The 16,333-nt window shown below is 39.8% G+C and overlaps 1 protein-coding gene across 1 annotated transcript; it reads right to left on the reverse strand.

Moving 5' to 3' along the window:
- Window positions 1–9,305: 9,305 nt before the first annotated feature.
- Window positions 9,306–15,400, reverse strand: LOC133562060 (transmembrane protein 158). The gene has a single exon (XM_061915874.1). The coding sequence runs from the start codon at window positions 15,270–15,272 to the stop codon at window positions 14,571–14,573; it is 702 nt and encodes a 233-aa protein (XP_061771858.1). The 5' UTR covers window positions 15,273–15,400; the 3' UTR covers window positions 9,306–14,570.
- Window positions 15,401–16,333: the final 933 nt, after the last annotated feature.

The following is a 16,333-nucleotide window of genomic DNA, read 5'->3' on the forward strand; positions in this document are numbered from 1 at the left end:
TACACCCTGGAAAAGTTTCTTATTCTATGAGTGTTTTCTTTTCACATATTCAAACACAGTGTTACTGTTCAAACTACTGTATGTGTAATGTTACAGGGGCCAAATATATATATATATATATATATATATATTAAATAAGCAGCACGGTGATACAGGGGTAAGTGCTTGTGCCTCACAATAAGAAGGTCCTGGGTTCGGTTCCCGGGCTCTGGGTCTTTCTGTATGGACCTTGCATGTCCTCCCTGTGACTGCGTGCGTTCCTTCCGCGTACTCCGGCTTCCTCCCACTTCCAAAGACATGCACCTGGGGATAGGTTGATTGGCAACACTAAATTGGCCCTGGTGTGTGAATGTGAGTGTGAATGTTGTCTGTCTATCTGGGTTGGCCCTGCGATGAGGTGGCGACTTGTCCAGGGTGTAACCCCCCCCCCCCCCCCCCCCCCTCCTCCCAATGCAGCTGAAATAGGCTCCAGCACCGCCCGCGACCCCGAAAGGGACAAGCGGTAGGAAATGGATGGATGGATGGAAGAAGAATGCAAACTTGGGATGTTTTGAATAGTCTGATAAAACAAGGATATTCAAAGTTGACTTATCCTGATTACTTTATTGATGAAAACGGTGAAGATTATAACATGAGTAATGTAGTGAATAAGTTCAATAGTTTTTTTGTAAATATTGGTCCTAAATTGGCTGTTGATATCCCAGACAAAGGAGTTACAAAATCAACTAATGAACAGAAGTCTTCGTCATTCTTCCTCTCAGCTACAAATGAGCAGGAGGTGACAAACATTGTGCTGAAGTGTAAAAGTAAGTGCTCCACTGACTGTCATGATATCACTATGATATTGGTTCAAAAGGTTATACTGAATATTGTAAAACCCTTAACTTATATATATAACCTATCATTCCAGACTGGCCGATTTCCAAGTCAAATGAAAATCGCTGAGGTAACTCCGCTCTTCAAAAGTGACAGCAAACATGATTTCAGCAATTACAGACCAATCTCTCCTTTGCCTCAGTTCTCAAAAATCTTAGAGGAACTATTTAACTCTCGACTTGAATCTTTTCTTGAGAAGCATCATATATGACTTACTGTAGGTAGTACACTTTTCTCCATTGCAAGAGCTAGACGAAGTGGCTGGGGAGAGGGAAGTCTGGGCTTCCCTGCTTAGGCTGCTACCCCCGCGACCCGACCTCGGATAAGCTGAAGAAGATGGATGGATGGACTTACACTATCGCTCCTGTTTTCGTCCGCCATTTTTCGAATGTTTCCAGACAAAGGATACGGCTTGGTCACGTGAGCTGCACATGACACATCATTGGCTGTCTTACTGCCACCTCATGAGACGTAGCCTGAGCGCCGCCCTGGCGCTGTTTTGTACTTTTTTGTACTTATCTTGATTATTGTTTCTCAGCTTTTTGTAAATGTTGCAGTTCATAAATGAAGGTTTAGGAAAGAACAAAAAAAAAAAAAATAGCCTTAGCGCAGACGCACTGCATACATCCAACGAATAGATGACTAAATGAATCGCCAACTATTTTTATAATCGATTTCAATCGATTTAATCGATTAGTTGTTGCAGCCCTATATATATATATATATACATATATATATATATATATATATATACGTTAATCCATTATATATATATATATATATATATAGAGAGAGAGAGAGAAAGAGCTTCACGGTGGCAGAGGGGTTAGTGCGTCTGCCTCACAATACGAAGTTCCTGCAGCCCTGGGTTCAAATCCAGGCTCGGGATCTTTCTGTCTGGAGTTTTCATGTTATCCCCGTAAATGCATGGGTTCCCTCCGGGTACTCCGGCTTCCACCCACCTCCAAAGCCATGCACCTGGGGATAGGTTGATTGGCAACACTAAATTGGCCCTAGTGTGTGAATGTGAGTGAGAATGTTGTCTGTCTATCTGTGTTGGCCCTGGGATAAGGTGGCGACTTGTCCAGGGAGTACCCCGCCTTCCGCCCGATTGTAGCTGAGATAGGCGCCAGCGCCCCCCGCGTCCTCAAAAGGGATTAAGCAGTAGAAAATGGATGGATGGATGGATATATATATTTGTTAGCCGTTTGTGAAGTTTTGTTCGCTCGCATCCTGTGCATCTCCTGGGGGCTAAGCCCCCCTTGTCCTTAAAAGCTAGTGACGCCCCTGATACCGAGCCTGCTTCGTTGATTTGTACATACTTGCAAGCACCATTATTGCACTCGTCGCAGATAGTCTTTTTTTTTTTTTTTTTAACTCCACAGTGATTCCTTCTTCTTTCCATGTTGGTCTGTTGTCTTATTGGACTCATGCTGAGTTAGTAAAATGGGAAAACCTTGTCAAAAGGAGAACAAAGAAAAAAAAAAGGCACACTGAAGCGCTGAGAAGTGACTAGTAGTGTGCTGTACAGCATAGCAAGTGATGTGGAGGGCTCTGCCTTTCCAAAAAATACTGCGTGCTACGGCCAGAGGTGGGTAGAGTAGCCAGAAATTGTACTCAAGTAAGAGTACTGTTACTTTAGAGATTTATTACTCAAGTAAAAGTAAGAAGTACTCACCCAAATATTTACTTGAGTAAAAGTAAAAAGTATTTTGTGAAAAAACTACTCAAGTACTGAGTAACTGATGAGTAACCTGATTACGGCAACAAATAATGCACAAAAACATAAAATAGCAATGAGCAAATTCAGAGCCAGGAATATCTCTTAAGCAACTAAAACAATAATATATATTAAATAATAATACATTACAATTTAAAAAAAATAAGGCAAATTGAGCCACAATAACAGCACCATAGGCTCAGTATGCATTGATTGATTGATTGAAACTTGTATTATTAGATTGCACAGTACAGTACATATTCCGTACAATTGACCACTAAATGGTAACACCCCAATAAGTTTTTCAACGTTAATCCATTACTTAATAAATAAATGACCAAGTCGAGGTGATCTACCTCATATATACATATACATACACACATATATCATATATATATATATATATATATGTATATATATACATACACACACACACATACATTTATATATACAGTATATAATTTATATATTTTTTTTGCCGTTTTTGTTGACATGTTAAAGGTGTTTTAATGAATATACATGCATGTTTAACATATAGACTCCTATCTTTCATGAAGACAAGAATATAAGTTGGTGTATTACCTGATTCTGATGACTTGATTGATTGGAATCAGACAGTAGTGCTGATAACGTCCACGTTTTCAAATGGAGGAGAAAATCCTCCTTTCTGTCTAATACCACATGAAATTCGTTGTTTTTTGGCATCTTATTTGTCCGGCTTCCATATTCGTTTTTATACACTTTACAATAAATACATTGGCAGCAAACTCCGTAGTTTGCTAGCTGGTTTGCGCTGGCTTTCGGACACTTATTTTGTTAGCGCAGGCGCGATGAAGCGGCACTTTTATTGTGAAAACAGGAACTGTGCGATCAGTCTTTAGGCTTTTGACGGGAAGTACGGTTGAAATAAAAAGTGTCTTTTTTCCTTTACACTTTTGATTGATTGATTGAAACTTTTATTAGTAGATTGCAAAGTACAGTACACATTCCTTACAATTTACCACTAAATGGTAACACCCGAATAAGTTTTTCAAATTGTTTAAGTCAGGGTCCACGTTTGACTGTCATGTGACTGCCTGGCTCTGTTTCGTTGGTCCAATGTCACCAGTGACTGCATGTGATTGGTGAAACGCAAGCATGCGTGGATCCTACTTTGAAGGTCTGTGACAAACCAAAACAAACATTAACATATCGATATAAAAAAGTAGCGAGTAGCGAGCTGAATGTAGATAAATGGAGCGCAGTAAAAGTAGCGTTTTTTCTCTATAAATATACTCAAGTAAAAGTAAAACTAAAAGTATGTTGCATAAAAACTACTCTTAGAAGTACAATTTATCCCAAAAGTTACTCAAATAAATGTAACGGAGTAAATGTAGCGCGTTACTACCCACCTGAATGAATGAAGCATTCGTACAAAGAGACATGGTTCGCACACCGAGGCACAATTGGCTTGATCAAAAAGTTCGTAAATCGAAAAGAGGCATTCGTATATTGACCTTCCTCTTTTCTGAATGCAGTCTGTCTTTCTGCTTACATTTTTTATGTTAGTGAAATGAATTATGTTTATATAGATAGGTTGATAGGCTCTAGGGTGTGAATGTGAGTGTGAATGTTGTCTGTCTATCTGTGTTGGCCCTGCGATGAGGTGGCGACTTGTCCAGGGTGTACACCGCCTTCCGCCCGATTGTAGCTGAGATAGGCACTAGCGCCCACCGCGACTCCAAAGGGAATAAGTGGTAGAAGATGGATGGATAGCGCTTTTCTCTAGTGATTCAAAGAGCTTTTACATAGTGAAACCCAATATTTAAGTTACATTTAAACCAGTGTGGGTGGCACTGGGAGCAGGTGGGTAAAGTGTCTGGCCCAAGGACACAACAGCAGTGACTAGGCTGGTGGAAGTGGGGATCGAACCTGGAACCCTCAAGTTGCTGGCACGGCCTCTTACCAACCGAGCTATATAATAGTGTTTTTTTGTTTGACTTGGCTTCATCAACATGCTGTGCCTACCAACTTTGGGCCGCAAATAGCCCTAAGGCCTCACTTTGGACACCCCTGACCTGGGGTGTATTTTTGGGGATTGTGTTCTTAAAGAAAAATACACATTAAATGTTACAATATACATAAATTATTTATTGATGTTGACTTTTTTTTTAATCAGGATTTCTTTTACACTTTGTCTTCTTCAGTTACCATAAATCTACCATAAAATAACACTGGACAGTTCATATATTTGTACTTACAGAATACACAGAAGATCAGATACTGATTTTCCCCTGTATCTTTTTTTTTTTTTTCCCAGTGTAGGCATTTTGCGGCTCAGGTATTGCACTAGGGTACAAGCACCCTCATTTGAGAACCAGTGACATAACAATCACTGCACAGTACTTTATTTAAACATATTTTGTCTGGTTTTCCTTCAAAGGTGGATGTGCTTTTTTTTTTGGGGACCTCAAATTTTATATACCACTTGTCTGCATTAGGATCTTGGTTGAGTTGATGCCTATCCCACCGGACTTTGAATTGAAAGGTGGTTAACATCCTAAAGGTCACCAGTCAATCACAAGACACATACAGACAAACAACCTTTCACACTCACGTTCACACCTACAGGGAAAATGCATAATATCCATCCATCCATCCATTTTCTACCACTTATTCCCTTTCGGGGTCGCGGGGGGCGCTGGCGCCTATCTCAGCTACAATCGCATAATATATTGTTGGATTAATTGTAAATAAGTCATCTCATTTTATTCAAATATAATTGTTTAGACAAGCTGAAGAGAAATGAAATTTACTTGGCGTTAGATTGAAATTAGGTTGACCTACCGACTTCAAAGAGGAATTGGCAGATGGCCCAGAGCAATGCAGGAAGTTGCTGTATCTTTTGTACTCTGTATTTGCATGTGTAAAGTTCTCACCACAGGTGTTACGTTTCCAACACAGCTGCAAATACCCCCCTCCTCTAGTGCAGCTGTGTGTGCGTGATTGTAATGTAGGGATTTCCCAAATGAATTAAAAGGCGAGGAGAGTGGAGAAAGTTTTCAGAGTAAATTACTAGCCTGTAACTGATAACTTGCTCCAGTTACTCTCCTCGTACGGGAAAAGCAATCACTGGCTTGTCTTTTATTCTCTGTTTCTGTGTCTTCATAATGTCTCATGGTATTTGATCATTTTGGACTGTGGGAGGAAATGGAGAAGCTGGAGAAAACCCACACAAGTACAGGGAGACAATGCAAATGCCACACAAAGATGGAAAACCAGGATTCAAACCCAAATCACCTAACTACTACACCACCATTCTGCCCACAATTTTTTATTGATGCATTTTGTTCTTAATATGCATTCAGGCACAATCAGAAAGCACAAAGTATTGGTTTATCATCCCAAAAAAAAAATAACACGGGATTATCATACAATCATTTTATTGTCATTTGTACTGTTTATATAGTGTGGCATAAATACAAAGAAGTACACATATTGATTTCTATGTTATAAATCTAGCATTATAAACACTGAAACTCTTTCGCTGATCAGTCATAAATTAGTCCTTTGTCAGAATGGTTTAGGAAAAAGGAGAATATTAACTTTTTGATTATACGTTGTCAGTACATGTGCAGTGCAAAAAGTTCTACACAGGGGATAAAGCAAAACATTCTAGAAAAACTACAAACACCGTTAAAAGAGAAAAGTGTGCACATTTACATGTTCTAGGTCAGAAATTCCCAACCGCTGTACCCTGGCACATTAGAGCGCCAAAAAAAAAAAAGGTCACCATCTGAGGTAAGAGCCTTCCGTTGGATAATTACAGCTATAGGTGATTATGTTTCAGCTGGCTATGTAACCCAACTGATACACTGAGGTGCATCTCTAGGCTGCAAATCTGCATTCTTCTCTTCCTCCCGATTGTTCACGATATTTAGTATTGGCATGAAAATTAAAAAGCAGAGGTAACTTATTAACACATCTACCATCCTTGTGATGTGGTGTGTGCGCAACATAAGTTCTACTTTTTGAAACAAACACTTATGTCTGAAAAGTTAAAAGTGTAGACTGTAAAAAAATGTCATTGTAAATTCACAGCAAATTAGTGGCTAATAATTAAATGATGTTCACAGCAACATTTACAGTAATTTACTGTAAACATATATTTAAAGCAATTAACTGTAACCGCAGAGCTGTGATTTTACAGGTAATTACAACTATATGCTGTAACTTAACAATTGTAATTTTATTTTTAATTACTCTCTCGCTTTAACAGCATACCACTACCTACTTTACAAGACTGTGCAACATAGTCTACGGAAATTAGTTTGAATTTATAGGTATTTGTTGTAAAGATTGTGAAAAAACACTTAATTGTTATGAAATATAATGTTTTTGCATTTTTTTACAGCAATTTGTTGTAATGTTACAGTACATTTTGAATACAGTGGAAACAATACCGTAGAATTCTGTGAAATCCTGGTACATTTTTGCAGAATAGAATGGGGCCCTTTCACGCCAAACGTCTTCCCCCCTACAACCGCCCAATTACTTCCAGGGTCATGATTAATACAGACATTTTGTTAACGCTATATTATAAAAATATAACACTATATTATAAAAATACATACATTTTGTTTACGCTATATTATAAAAAATAATGTTTTTCAAAGAAAACAATTTACAAACACAAGCTATGGGATGAAGCATTTACTTCCGGGGTCACGTTTCCTCTTACGTCATCCCATAGCTTGTGTTTGTAATTTTTTTATTTTTTATAATATAGCATTAACAAAACGTTTGTATTTTAATAACATAGTGTTATATTTTTATAATATAGCGTTAACAAAACGTCTGTATTAATCATTGGGGAGGGGAGGTTTTTGTAGGGAGGGAAGAAATTTGGCGTGACAGCCCTTAAAAATTTTAAAAGTGGAAGGACTGATGGGAAACTCATATCTCTCGTCATCATTACAAGATCTTTGTGAAAATGTAGTACACCCTAATGCAGGAGCTTGTGGAAATATGTGCTGAAATCAAAGCTTAAGACGATCCAACAGAATATTAGACCAGTGATTTCCAACACGTATAGCTCGTGAGCCACCTAATTTTGAGTAGCTTACAAAGGAGAGAATATTAGCTTCAACTTTTAAAACGGTTCAATTTAGACTTAAGGGGTTTGACTAATTAGCGCAAAAATAGCAAAAAACAATAATAGGGCTATTTGAATGAATATCTGCTTGTAAATAAACTACAATTAATTTGTTGCCAATCTAAACATAGTAATCCCTTGTTTATCGCTGTTAATCGGTTGTGAAATGGTGACGACGCTGTGGACAATTTATGATGTCATCGAAGTTTAAGACGGTTCAACAGAATATTGGACCAGGGGTCTCCAATAGGTATTGTGAGCAACCTGATTTTGAGTAGTTTACCAAAACTGTTCAATTCACACATTATGGCTTGATTCAATGACAAATGAGCACAACATAGCAAAACAACAAGAACTGTGCTGTTTGACTGAAGATTTGCTTGTAAATAAACAACAAAATTAATTGTTGCCTGTCATAAATTCAGTAATCCTTCAGGTTATCGCTGTTAATTGGTTACGGACATGACAGTGATTAAATGAAATATATATATATAACTATTTGAACAGCTAGAGCATTAAAAAAATATGATCACTACCTTCTAAACATGTTTTTCAACATTATAAGAGCCCTCTAGACATGAAATAACATACTTTAGTCACCTTTATGCTCTTTTAATCCGATATAATAATGCTGGCTGAGGCTGAGCCAATCAGTGGCCACGGTACTGAGCAGCGTGGTTATGCTTGGAAATGCTTGATTTAAGGGAAAGAGTTAAATATGCTTTGAAAAAATCTATTCTTTCATTATGTTCAATTCAGACAGCATGCCTTGATTTAACGACACATTCCCATGATATAGCAATGCTGACTGTGCTGTTTGGGTGGACATGTGCTTGGTAAATAAAGTCCAAGTGAATCGTTGCCACTCATAAATTAAACACAAATAGCTCACGTCTTCTATCTATCCTATGAATGAAAAGCAGGAATCATTAATAATAAGTCGAATATTTTAACAGCTAGAGGAGTAAAAAAACTGATCACAGCCTTCTTAATAATGTTTTTCAATATTATGGGAGCCCTCTAGACAAGAAATAACACACTTTAGTCACCTTTACGCCCTTTAACTCCAATATAGTAATGCTGCCTGAGGCTGAGCCAATCGGTGGCCACGGTACTGAACTCCGTGGTTGTTTGAAAAGGCTTGATTGATGGGAAAAATTAAATATGCTTAAAAAACTATTATTTAATTCTGTTCAATTCAGACAACATGCCTTGATTTAATGGCAAATTCCCATGAAATAACAATGACTGTGCTGTTTGGGTGGAAATGTGCTTGGTAAATAAAGTCCAAGCGAATCGTTGCCACTCATAAATTGAGCACAAATAGCTCACCTCTCCTATCTATCCTATATACTGGTGACGGTAGCAGAGAAGAGGACTGTTGACAAACTAGTGAGCATCATGGATGATGCCAGTAACCCTCTGCATAGCGTTATCAGCAGCCAGAGGAGCCTGTTCAGTGCTAGACTGCTTCATCCCAAGTGCAGGACTAATAGACTCAAGAACTCCTTTGTCCCACACGCCATTAGACTGTACAACTCCTCTCTGGGGCGGGGGGGGGGGGGGGGGGGGGGGGGGGGGGGTACTAGGATGACAGGGGATGCAAAACAATAACAGTGCAATACGTTTTCATAACATGGTCACTACTGCCTACTTTGTCTTGTTATATTCTTATTTTACTGTTATATTTTTATTCCCATTGTTGCTTTTTAGTTTTTATTCTTATTGTAACATTTCTCTATTGTGTTTCCATTTAAACCCCCATTATTTACTTTTTACTTTTATTTAAATTGATCTCAACTCTGTACACTGCTGCTGGAATTTTAATTTTCCTGAAGGAACTCTCCTGAAGGAATCAATAAAGTACTATCTATCTCTATCTATAAATAAAAATCAGGAATTAATTATAAGTCGAATATTTTAACAGCTAAAGCATTTAAAAAAAACCTGATCACTACCTTCTAAATGTGTTTTTCAACATTATGAAAGCCCTCTAAACATTACTCAACACACTTTCGACACCTTTACGCTCTTTTACTCTGATATATTAATGCTGCCTAAGGCTGAGCCAATCAGTGACCACGGTACTGAGCTGCGTGGCTATGCTTGAAAATGCTTGATTTAGGGTAGGGGTGTCAAACTCATTTTAGATCGGGGACCACATGGAGAAAAATCTACTCCCAAGTGGGCCGGACTGGTAAAATCACTACACGATAACTTAAAAATAAAGACATCTTCAGATTGTTTTCTTGGTTTAAAAATAAAAACAAGGACATTCTGAAAATGTACAAATCATAATGTTGTTGGGTTGTTTTTTTTACACTTACATGTTGCGGCTAATAGTACTCTACCTTTATTTGTCGTTATTTATACTTTCTAAATAAATAATGTGATAATGTTCATCAGTCAACTCATTGATGTTAATTTTCACTCTATCAAGATAAAAAAAAAAATATCAAAATCAAAATACAGGATGTTATATATGTAGTTTGCTCATTTTCTTGACTGGTGCACTAACATAATGTGTTTTATTCATTTTTTGACATATATAGCAAAATCTACAAAGAACTGCTATTGTGACATCTAGTGGACAGCAGTTTCTTTCATTCAAAAATTTCGGCCCAATTTGTATACTTAGCAAACTCATCCGCGGGTTTGACACCCTGATTCAGGTGAAAGAGTTAAATATGCTTAAAAAACAATTATTCCATTCTGTTCAATTCAGACAGCATGCCTTGATTTAATGACAAATTCCCATGAAATAACAATGACTGTGCTGTTTGGGTGGAAATGTGTTTGCTAAATAAAGTCCAAATTAATCGTTACCACACAAATAGCTTAACTATCCGATCCATCCTATAAATGAAAAGTAGGAATCATTCATTGTAAGTCAAATATTTTAGCATTAAGCATTAGAAAAAATCTGTTCACTACCTTCTAAACATGTTTTTCAACATTATGAGAGCACTCTAGACATGAAATAATACACTTTAGTCACCTTTACGCGCTTTAACTCCAATAAAGTAACGCTGTCTGAGGCTGAGTCAATCAGTGGCTACGGTACTGAGCAGTGTACCTATGCTTGAAAATGCTTGATTTACGGCAGTGGTGTCAAATTCATTTTAGACCTATTTTTACGTTTGACACCCCTGATTTAGGTAAAAAAGTTAAATATGCTTGAAAAAAACATTTTTTTATTCTGTTCAATTCAGACAGCATGCCTTGATTTAATGAGAAATTCCCATGAAATAACGATGACAATGCTGTTTGGGTGGAAATGTTCTTGGTAAATAAAGTCCAAGTGAATTGTTGCCACTCATAAATTGAACACCATTAGCTCACCTCGCCTATCTTTTTATCAAAGTAGTTTTAAAAACGGGGAAAATGGCTGCAGGCGGGTCACAAAATGAATGAACAAAGTATTCGTACACAGACATGGTTTGAAAATGGAGGCATAATTGGCTTCATCAAAAAGTTTGTCAATTGTAAATTGAGCTTCCTCTGTTTTAAACGTTCAGCTATTTCTGAATGCGTTTCGTCCTTTCGCTCCTTTCTGCTCACATTTTGAATGGTGTTTTTTTCTTGGATTTTGCTCCACCAATATGCTGCCGACCAACTACGGGCCGCAAATAGCCCACTGGCCTCACTTTGGACACCCCTGACCTGGGGTGTCGTTTTTTGGGATTGTGTTCCTAAAGAAACATGTTACCGTGACCTTTTTTTCTCAGGTTGGTGTGTCGGTTGGGAAGAACTGTTTCTGCTCACACTTTTAAAGGGTTTTTTTTCTTTGATTTTACTCCACCAATATGTTGTCAACCAACTACGGGCGGAAAATAGAACCTCAGGCCTCATTTTGGACACCCCTGACCTCGGGTGTCGTTTTTTGGGATTGTGTTTTTAAAGAAAAATACAAACTAAGTGATAAAATATACATTAAAGTTGGACACTCTTATGGTAACGTGTGACCATTTTTTTCCCGGTTGGTAAGAACTGTTTCTGCTCACACTTTTCAAGGGTTTTTTTCCTTTGATTTTGCTCCACCAATATGCTGCCACCAACTACTGGCCGCAAATAGACCTTAGGTCTCAATTTAGACACCCCTGACCTAGGGTGTCGTTTTTTGTGATTGTGTTCTTAAAGAAAAATACAAACTAAATGATAGGATATACATTAAAATTGGACACTCCCATGTTAGCGTGTGACCTTTTTTTTCCCCGGTTGGTGTGTCGTTTGGGAAGAACTGTTTCTGCTCACACTTTTAAAGGGTTTTTTTATTTTATTTTGCTCCACCAATATGCTGCCGACCAACTACAGGCCTTAGGTCTCAATTTGGACACCCCTGACCTAGTGTGTAATTTTTTGGGATTGTGTTCTTAAAGAAAAGTACAAAATATACATTAAAGTTGGACACTTCTATGTTAGCGCGTCACCTTTTTTTCCCCGGTTGGTGTGTCGGTTGGGAAGAACTGTTTCTGCTCACACTTTTAAAGGGTTTCTTTTCTTTGATTTTGCTCCACCAATAACCTGCCGACCAACTACAGGCTGCAAATAGACCTTAGGTCTCAATTTAGACACCCCTGACCTAGGGTGTCGTTTTTTGTGATTGTGTTCTTAAAGAAAAATACAAACTAAATGATAGAATATACATCAAAATTGGACACTCCCATGTTAGCGTGTGACCTTTTTTCCCCCTTTTGGTGTGTCGGTTGGGAAGAACTGTTTCTGCTTACATTTTTAAAGGGTTATTTTTCTTAGATTTTGCTCCACCAATATGCTGCCGACCAACTACGGGCTGCAAATAGAACCTCAGGCCTCACTTTGGACAACCATGACCTCAGGTGTCGTTTTTTGGGATTGTGTTCTTAAAGAAAAATACAAACTAAATGATACAATATACATTAAAGTTGGACACCTGTGTTACGTGACCTTTTTTCCCAGGTTGGTGTGTCGGTTGGGAAGAACTATTTCCGCTCACATTTTTAACAGCGTTTTTTTTCCAGGATTTTGCTCCACCAATATGCTGCTGACTAACTACAAACCGCAAATAGCCCACAGTCCTCAATTTGGACACCCCTGACCTGGGGTTTGGTTTTTTGGGATTGTGTTCCTAAAGAAACATACAAACTAAATGATAAAATATACATTAAAGTTGGACACTCCTATGTTACCGTGACCTTTTTTTCTCCGGTTGGTGTGTCGGTTGGGAAGAACTGTTTCTGTTTACATTTTTAAAGGGTTATTTTTCTTAGATTTTGCTCCACCAATATGCTGCCGACCAACTACGGGCTGCAAATAGAACCTCAGGCCTCACTTTGGACAACCATGACCTCAGGTGTCGTTTTTTGGGATTGTGTTCTTAAAGAAAAATACACACTAAATGATAAAATATACATTAAAGTTGGACACCTATGTTACCGTGAACTTTTTCCCCCAGTTGGTGTGTCGGTAGGGAAGAACTGTTTTCGCTCACATTTTTAACAGTGTTTTTTTTCTTCGATTTTGCTCCACCAATATGCTGCTGACTAACTACAAGCCGCAAATAGCCCACAATCCTCAATTTGGACACCCCTGACCTGGGGTGTCGTTTTTTGGGATTGTGTTCCTAAAGAAACATACAAACTAAATGATAAAATATACATTAAAGTTGGACACTCCTATGTTACCGTGACCTTTTTTTCTCCGGTTGGTGTGTCGGTTGGGAAGAACTGTTTCTGCTCACACTTTCAAAGGGTTTTTTTTCTTTGATTTTGCTCCACCAATATGCTGCCACCAACTACAGGCCGCAAATCGACCTTAGGTCTCAATTTAGACACCCCTGACCTTGGGTGTTGTTTTTTGGGATTGTGTTCTTAAAAAAAAAAAAAAACTAAATGATAGATTATACATTAAAATTGGACACTCCCATGTTAGCGTGTGACCTTTTTTTTCCCCCGGTTGGTGTGTCGGTTGGGAAGAACTGTTTCTGCTCACACTTTTAAAGGGTTTTTATTTTTTATTTTGCTCCACCAATATGCTGCCGACCAACTACAGGCCTCAGGTCTCAATTTGGACACCCCTGACCTAGTGTGTAATTTTTTGGGATTGTTTTCTTAAAGAAAAGTAAAAAATATACAAGTTGGACACTTGAATGTTAGCGCGTCACCTTTTTTTCCCCGGTTGGGGTGTCGGTTGGGAAGAACTGTTTCTGCTCACACTTTTAAAGGGTTTCTTTTCTTTGATTTTGCTCCACCAATAACCTGCCACCAACTACAGGCTGCAAATAGACCTTAGGTCTCAATTTAGACACCCCTGACCTAGGGTGTCGTTTTTTGTGATTGTGTTCTTAAAAGAAAAATACAAACTTAATGATAGAATATACATTAAAATTGGACACTCCCATGTTAGCGTGTGACCTTTTTTTTCCCCGGTCGGTGTGTGGGTTGGGAAGAACTGCTTCTGCTCACACTTTCAAAGGGTTTTTTTCTTGGATTTTGCTCCACCAATATGCTGCCGACCAACTACAGGTCTTAGGTCTCAATTTGGACACCCCTGACCTAGTGTGTCATTTTTTGGGATTGTGTTCCTAAAGAAAAGTACAAAATATACATTAAAGTTGGACACTCCTATGTTAGCCCGTCGACTTTTTTTCCCGATTGGGGTGTCGGCTGGGAAGAACTGCTCTAGGCTATAAAAGGCCTGTACAAAAACACATTGATCCGAGCATAAAGTTTGTTGACGTGGTCATACATTCATACCTTGGTTCTCTGAGGAGCTCGGAGAGTCAATAAACAGTCTTCCATGTATGTTGGCAATTAGAGTATAATGGCTACAATTATTATTAGGCTGCAAAGGTCAGGTCAGTCACCTGGGTCTTCTCTGCTCCATCCCGTTAGGCAGGAAGCCTGCAATGATAGGAACCGGCCATATGAGAGCAGCAACACTCCACACGATGATGACCAGAGTCATGAAACAAGCCACAAGTGTCGACTCGATGGGTTTTCTGTTCAGCCTCCAACTTTTGTCACCCTTCAGCTCGTCGAGGCTGAAATCCACGCAGCAGAAATTGACCTGGTCCCCGCTCTGCTGGCCCCTCTGCCTGGCGGGGCCCAGCCTCCTGTAGCGGGACAGCCCGCAGCCCACGCACAGCCTCAACTCCTGCTGACCCCCGGTGGTCCCCAGGTGCTCGATGACCACCGGCGAGATGGCGCGGTTGAAGGAAGCGGAGAAAAAAGCCCGCCCGTGGTTGTTGGTGGTGTAGATGAGCACGTCGCACTGGAAGCCGAAGCTGCTGTCCCAGCGGGCCACCAGCGAGGCGGGCAGCAGTCTCTGGACGCTGACGTTGCACTGGGACACAGTCTGCGGCGGCGACGCGTCCGGCGAGGCTTCGCTCCCCTCCACGGACCTCTTGGACAGGCGCACGTCCACCTCCAGGTTGGACAGGAAGCTGTTGGAGGAGTTGGCGGGCGGCAGGAGCAGGTCCTCGTCGCTCCAGCCCTGGCATCGCTGGACAAGTCCGGCCACCGCGGTGAGAGCCAGCAGGAGGGTCGGACACTTGTTCAGCATGGCCCGGGGCGGCTCTCTCCAGCTCGCATGGTGCGTGGGCAGAACCGCGCTGGTGATGTTTGGCTGGTTTTTTAAAGCGCGCAGCTCCAGATGGAGAGATTCTATCCTCTGCTCGACGGGTGCGAACGTCCAATGGCTGTCACATGTGCGAAGCCTCCTCCTTTTCCTCCTCCTCCTCCTCCCTTTGCATTATACTCTCCTCAAACTCAGCTCCCTTCACACCGATTCTCTCCCCTTCTCACTTCAAACACAACAACATACATAGACAACACAACTACTGTATTTCCTTGAATGCCGCCCGGGCGCTAATTAATTTAAAACCTCTTCTCACCCCTGCGCTTACCAAAGGCATGCGGTAAAAGTAAGCATATGCTAACAATTTTAAAACCTCTTCTCTCTACGGCACTTACCAAAGGCATGCAGTAAAAATTTGAGTGTGATGTAAGCTTACACCTTAAATCCTACTGAATAGCTCTTAATCTTTTTCCCTTTATGCAATTTCAAATTACTGGTATTGATATCAGCCTCCTCCATTTTGAAAATAATGACAAGGGAAGTGTCACTCGTGACGTCACGAGTATGACCAGGCGGTAATACTAAGCATGCGCTAATTATTTTGCGAAGCGAGTTTGACTCGGCCGGCGCATACTATATGCCCAGAGGCAATTCAAGGAAATACGGTATTTGTCACTACAGTGGTGCCTCAACGTACTTTTCTGATGGAGCTCTAAATTCAAAACACTTATTTCTATGTTATTATTCACCTCTCCAAGTAGGCTATACCTATTGAATAATATGCAAACTTTAACTCTGTAAAAGAATGAGGCATATAGATCCATCCATTTTCTACCGCTTATTCCCTTTGGGGTCGCGGGGGTGCTGGAGCCCATCTCAACCTTTTTTCAGTGATGTACCCCCTGTGAACATTTTTTTAATTCAAGTACCCCCTAATCCAGGGGTCTCAAATATGCGGCCCGCGAGACGTTATTATGCGGCCTGCACTTTGATATGACAATTTAATGTTGGTGCGGCCCGCGAGTTTAATATGAGCGGTGCTTGAC

This window comes from Nerophis ophidion, linkage group LG11 (assembly GCF_033978795.1).
Source record: "Nerophis ophidion isolate RoL-2023_Sa linkage group LG11, RoL_Noph_v1.0, whole genome shotgun sequence".
Lineage (NCBI taxonomy): Eukaryota > Metazoa > Chordata > Actinopteri > Syngnathiformes > Syngnathidae > Nerophis > Nerophis ophidion.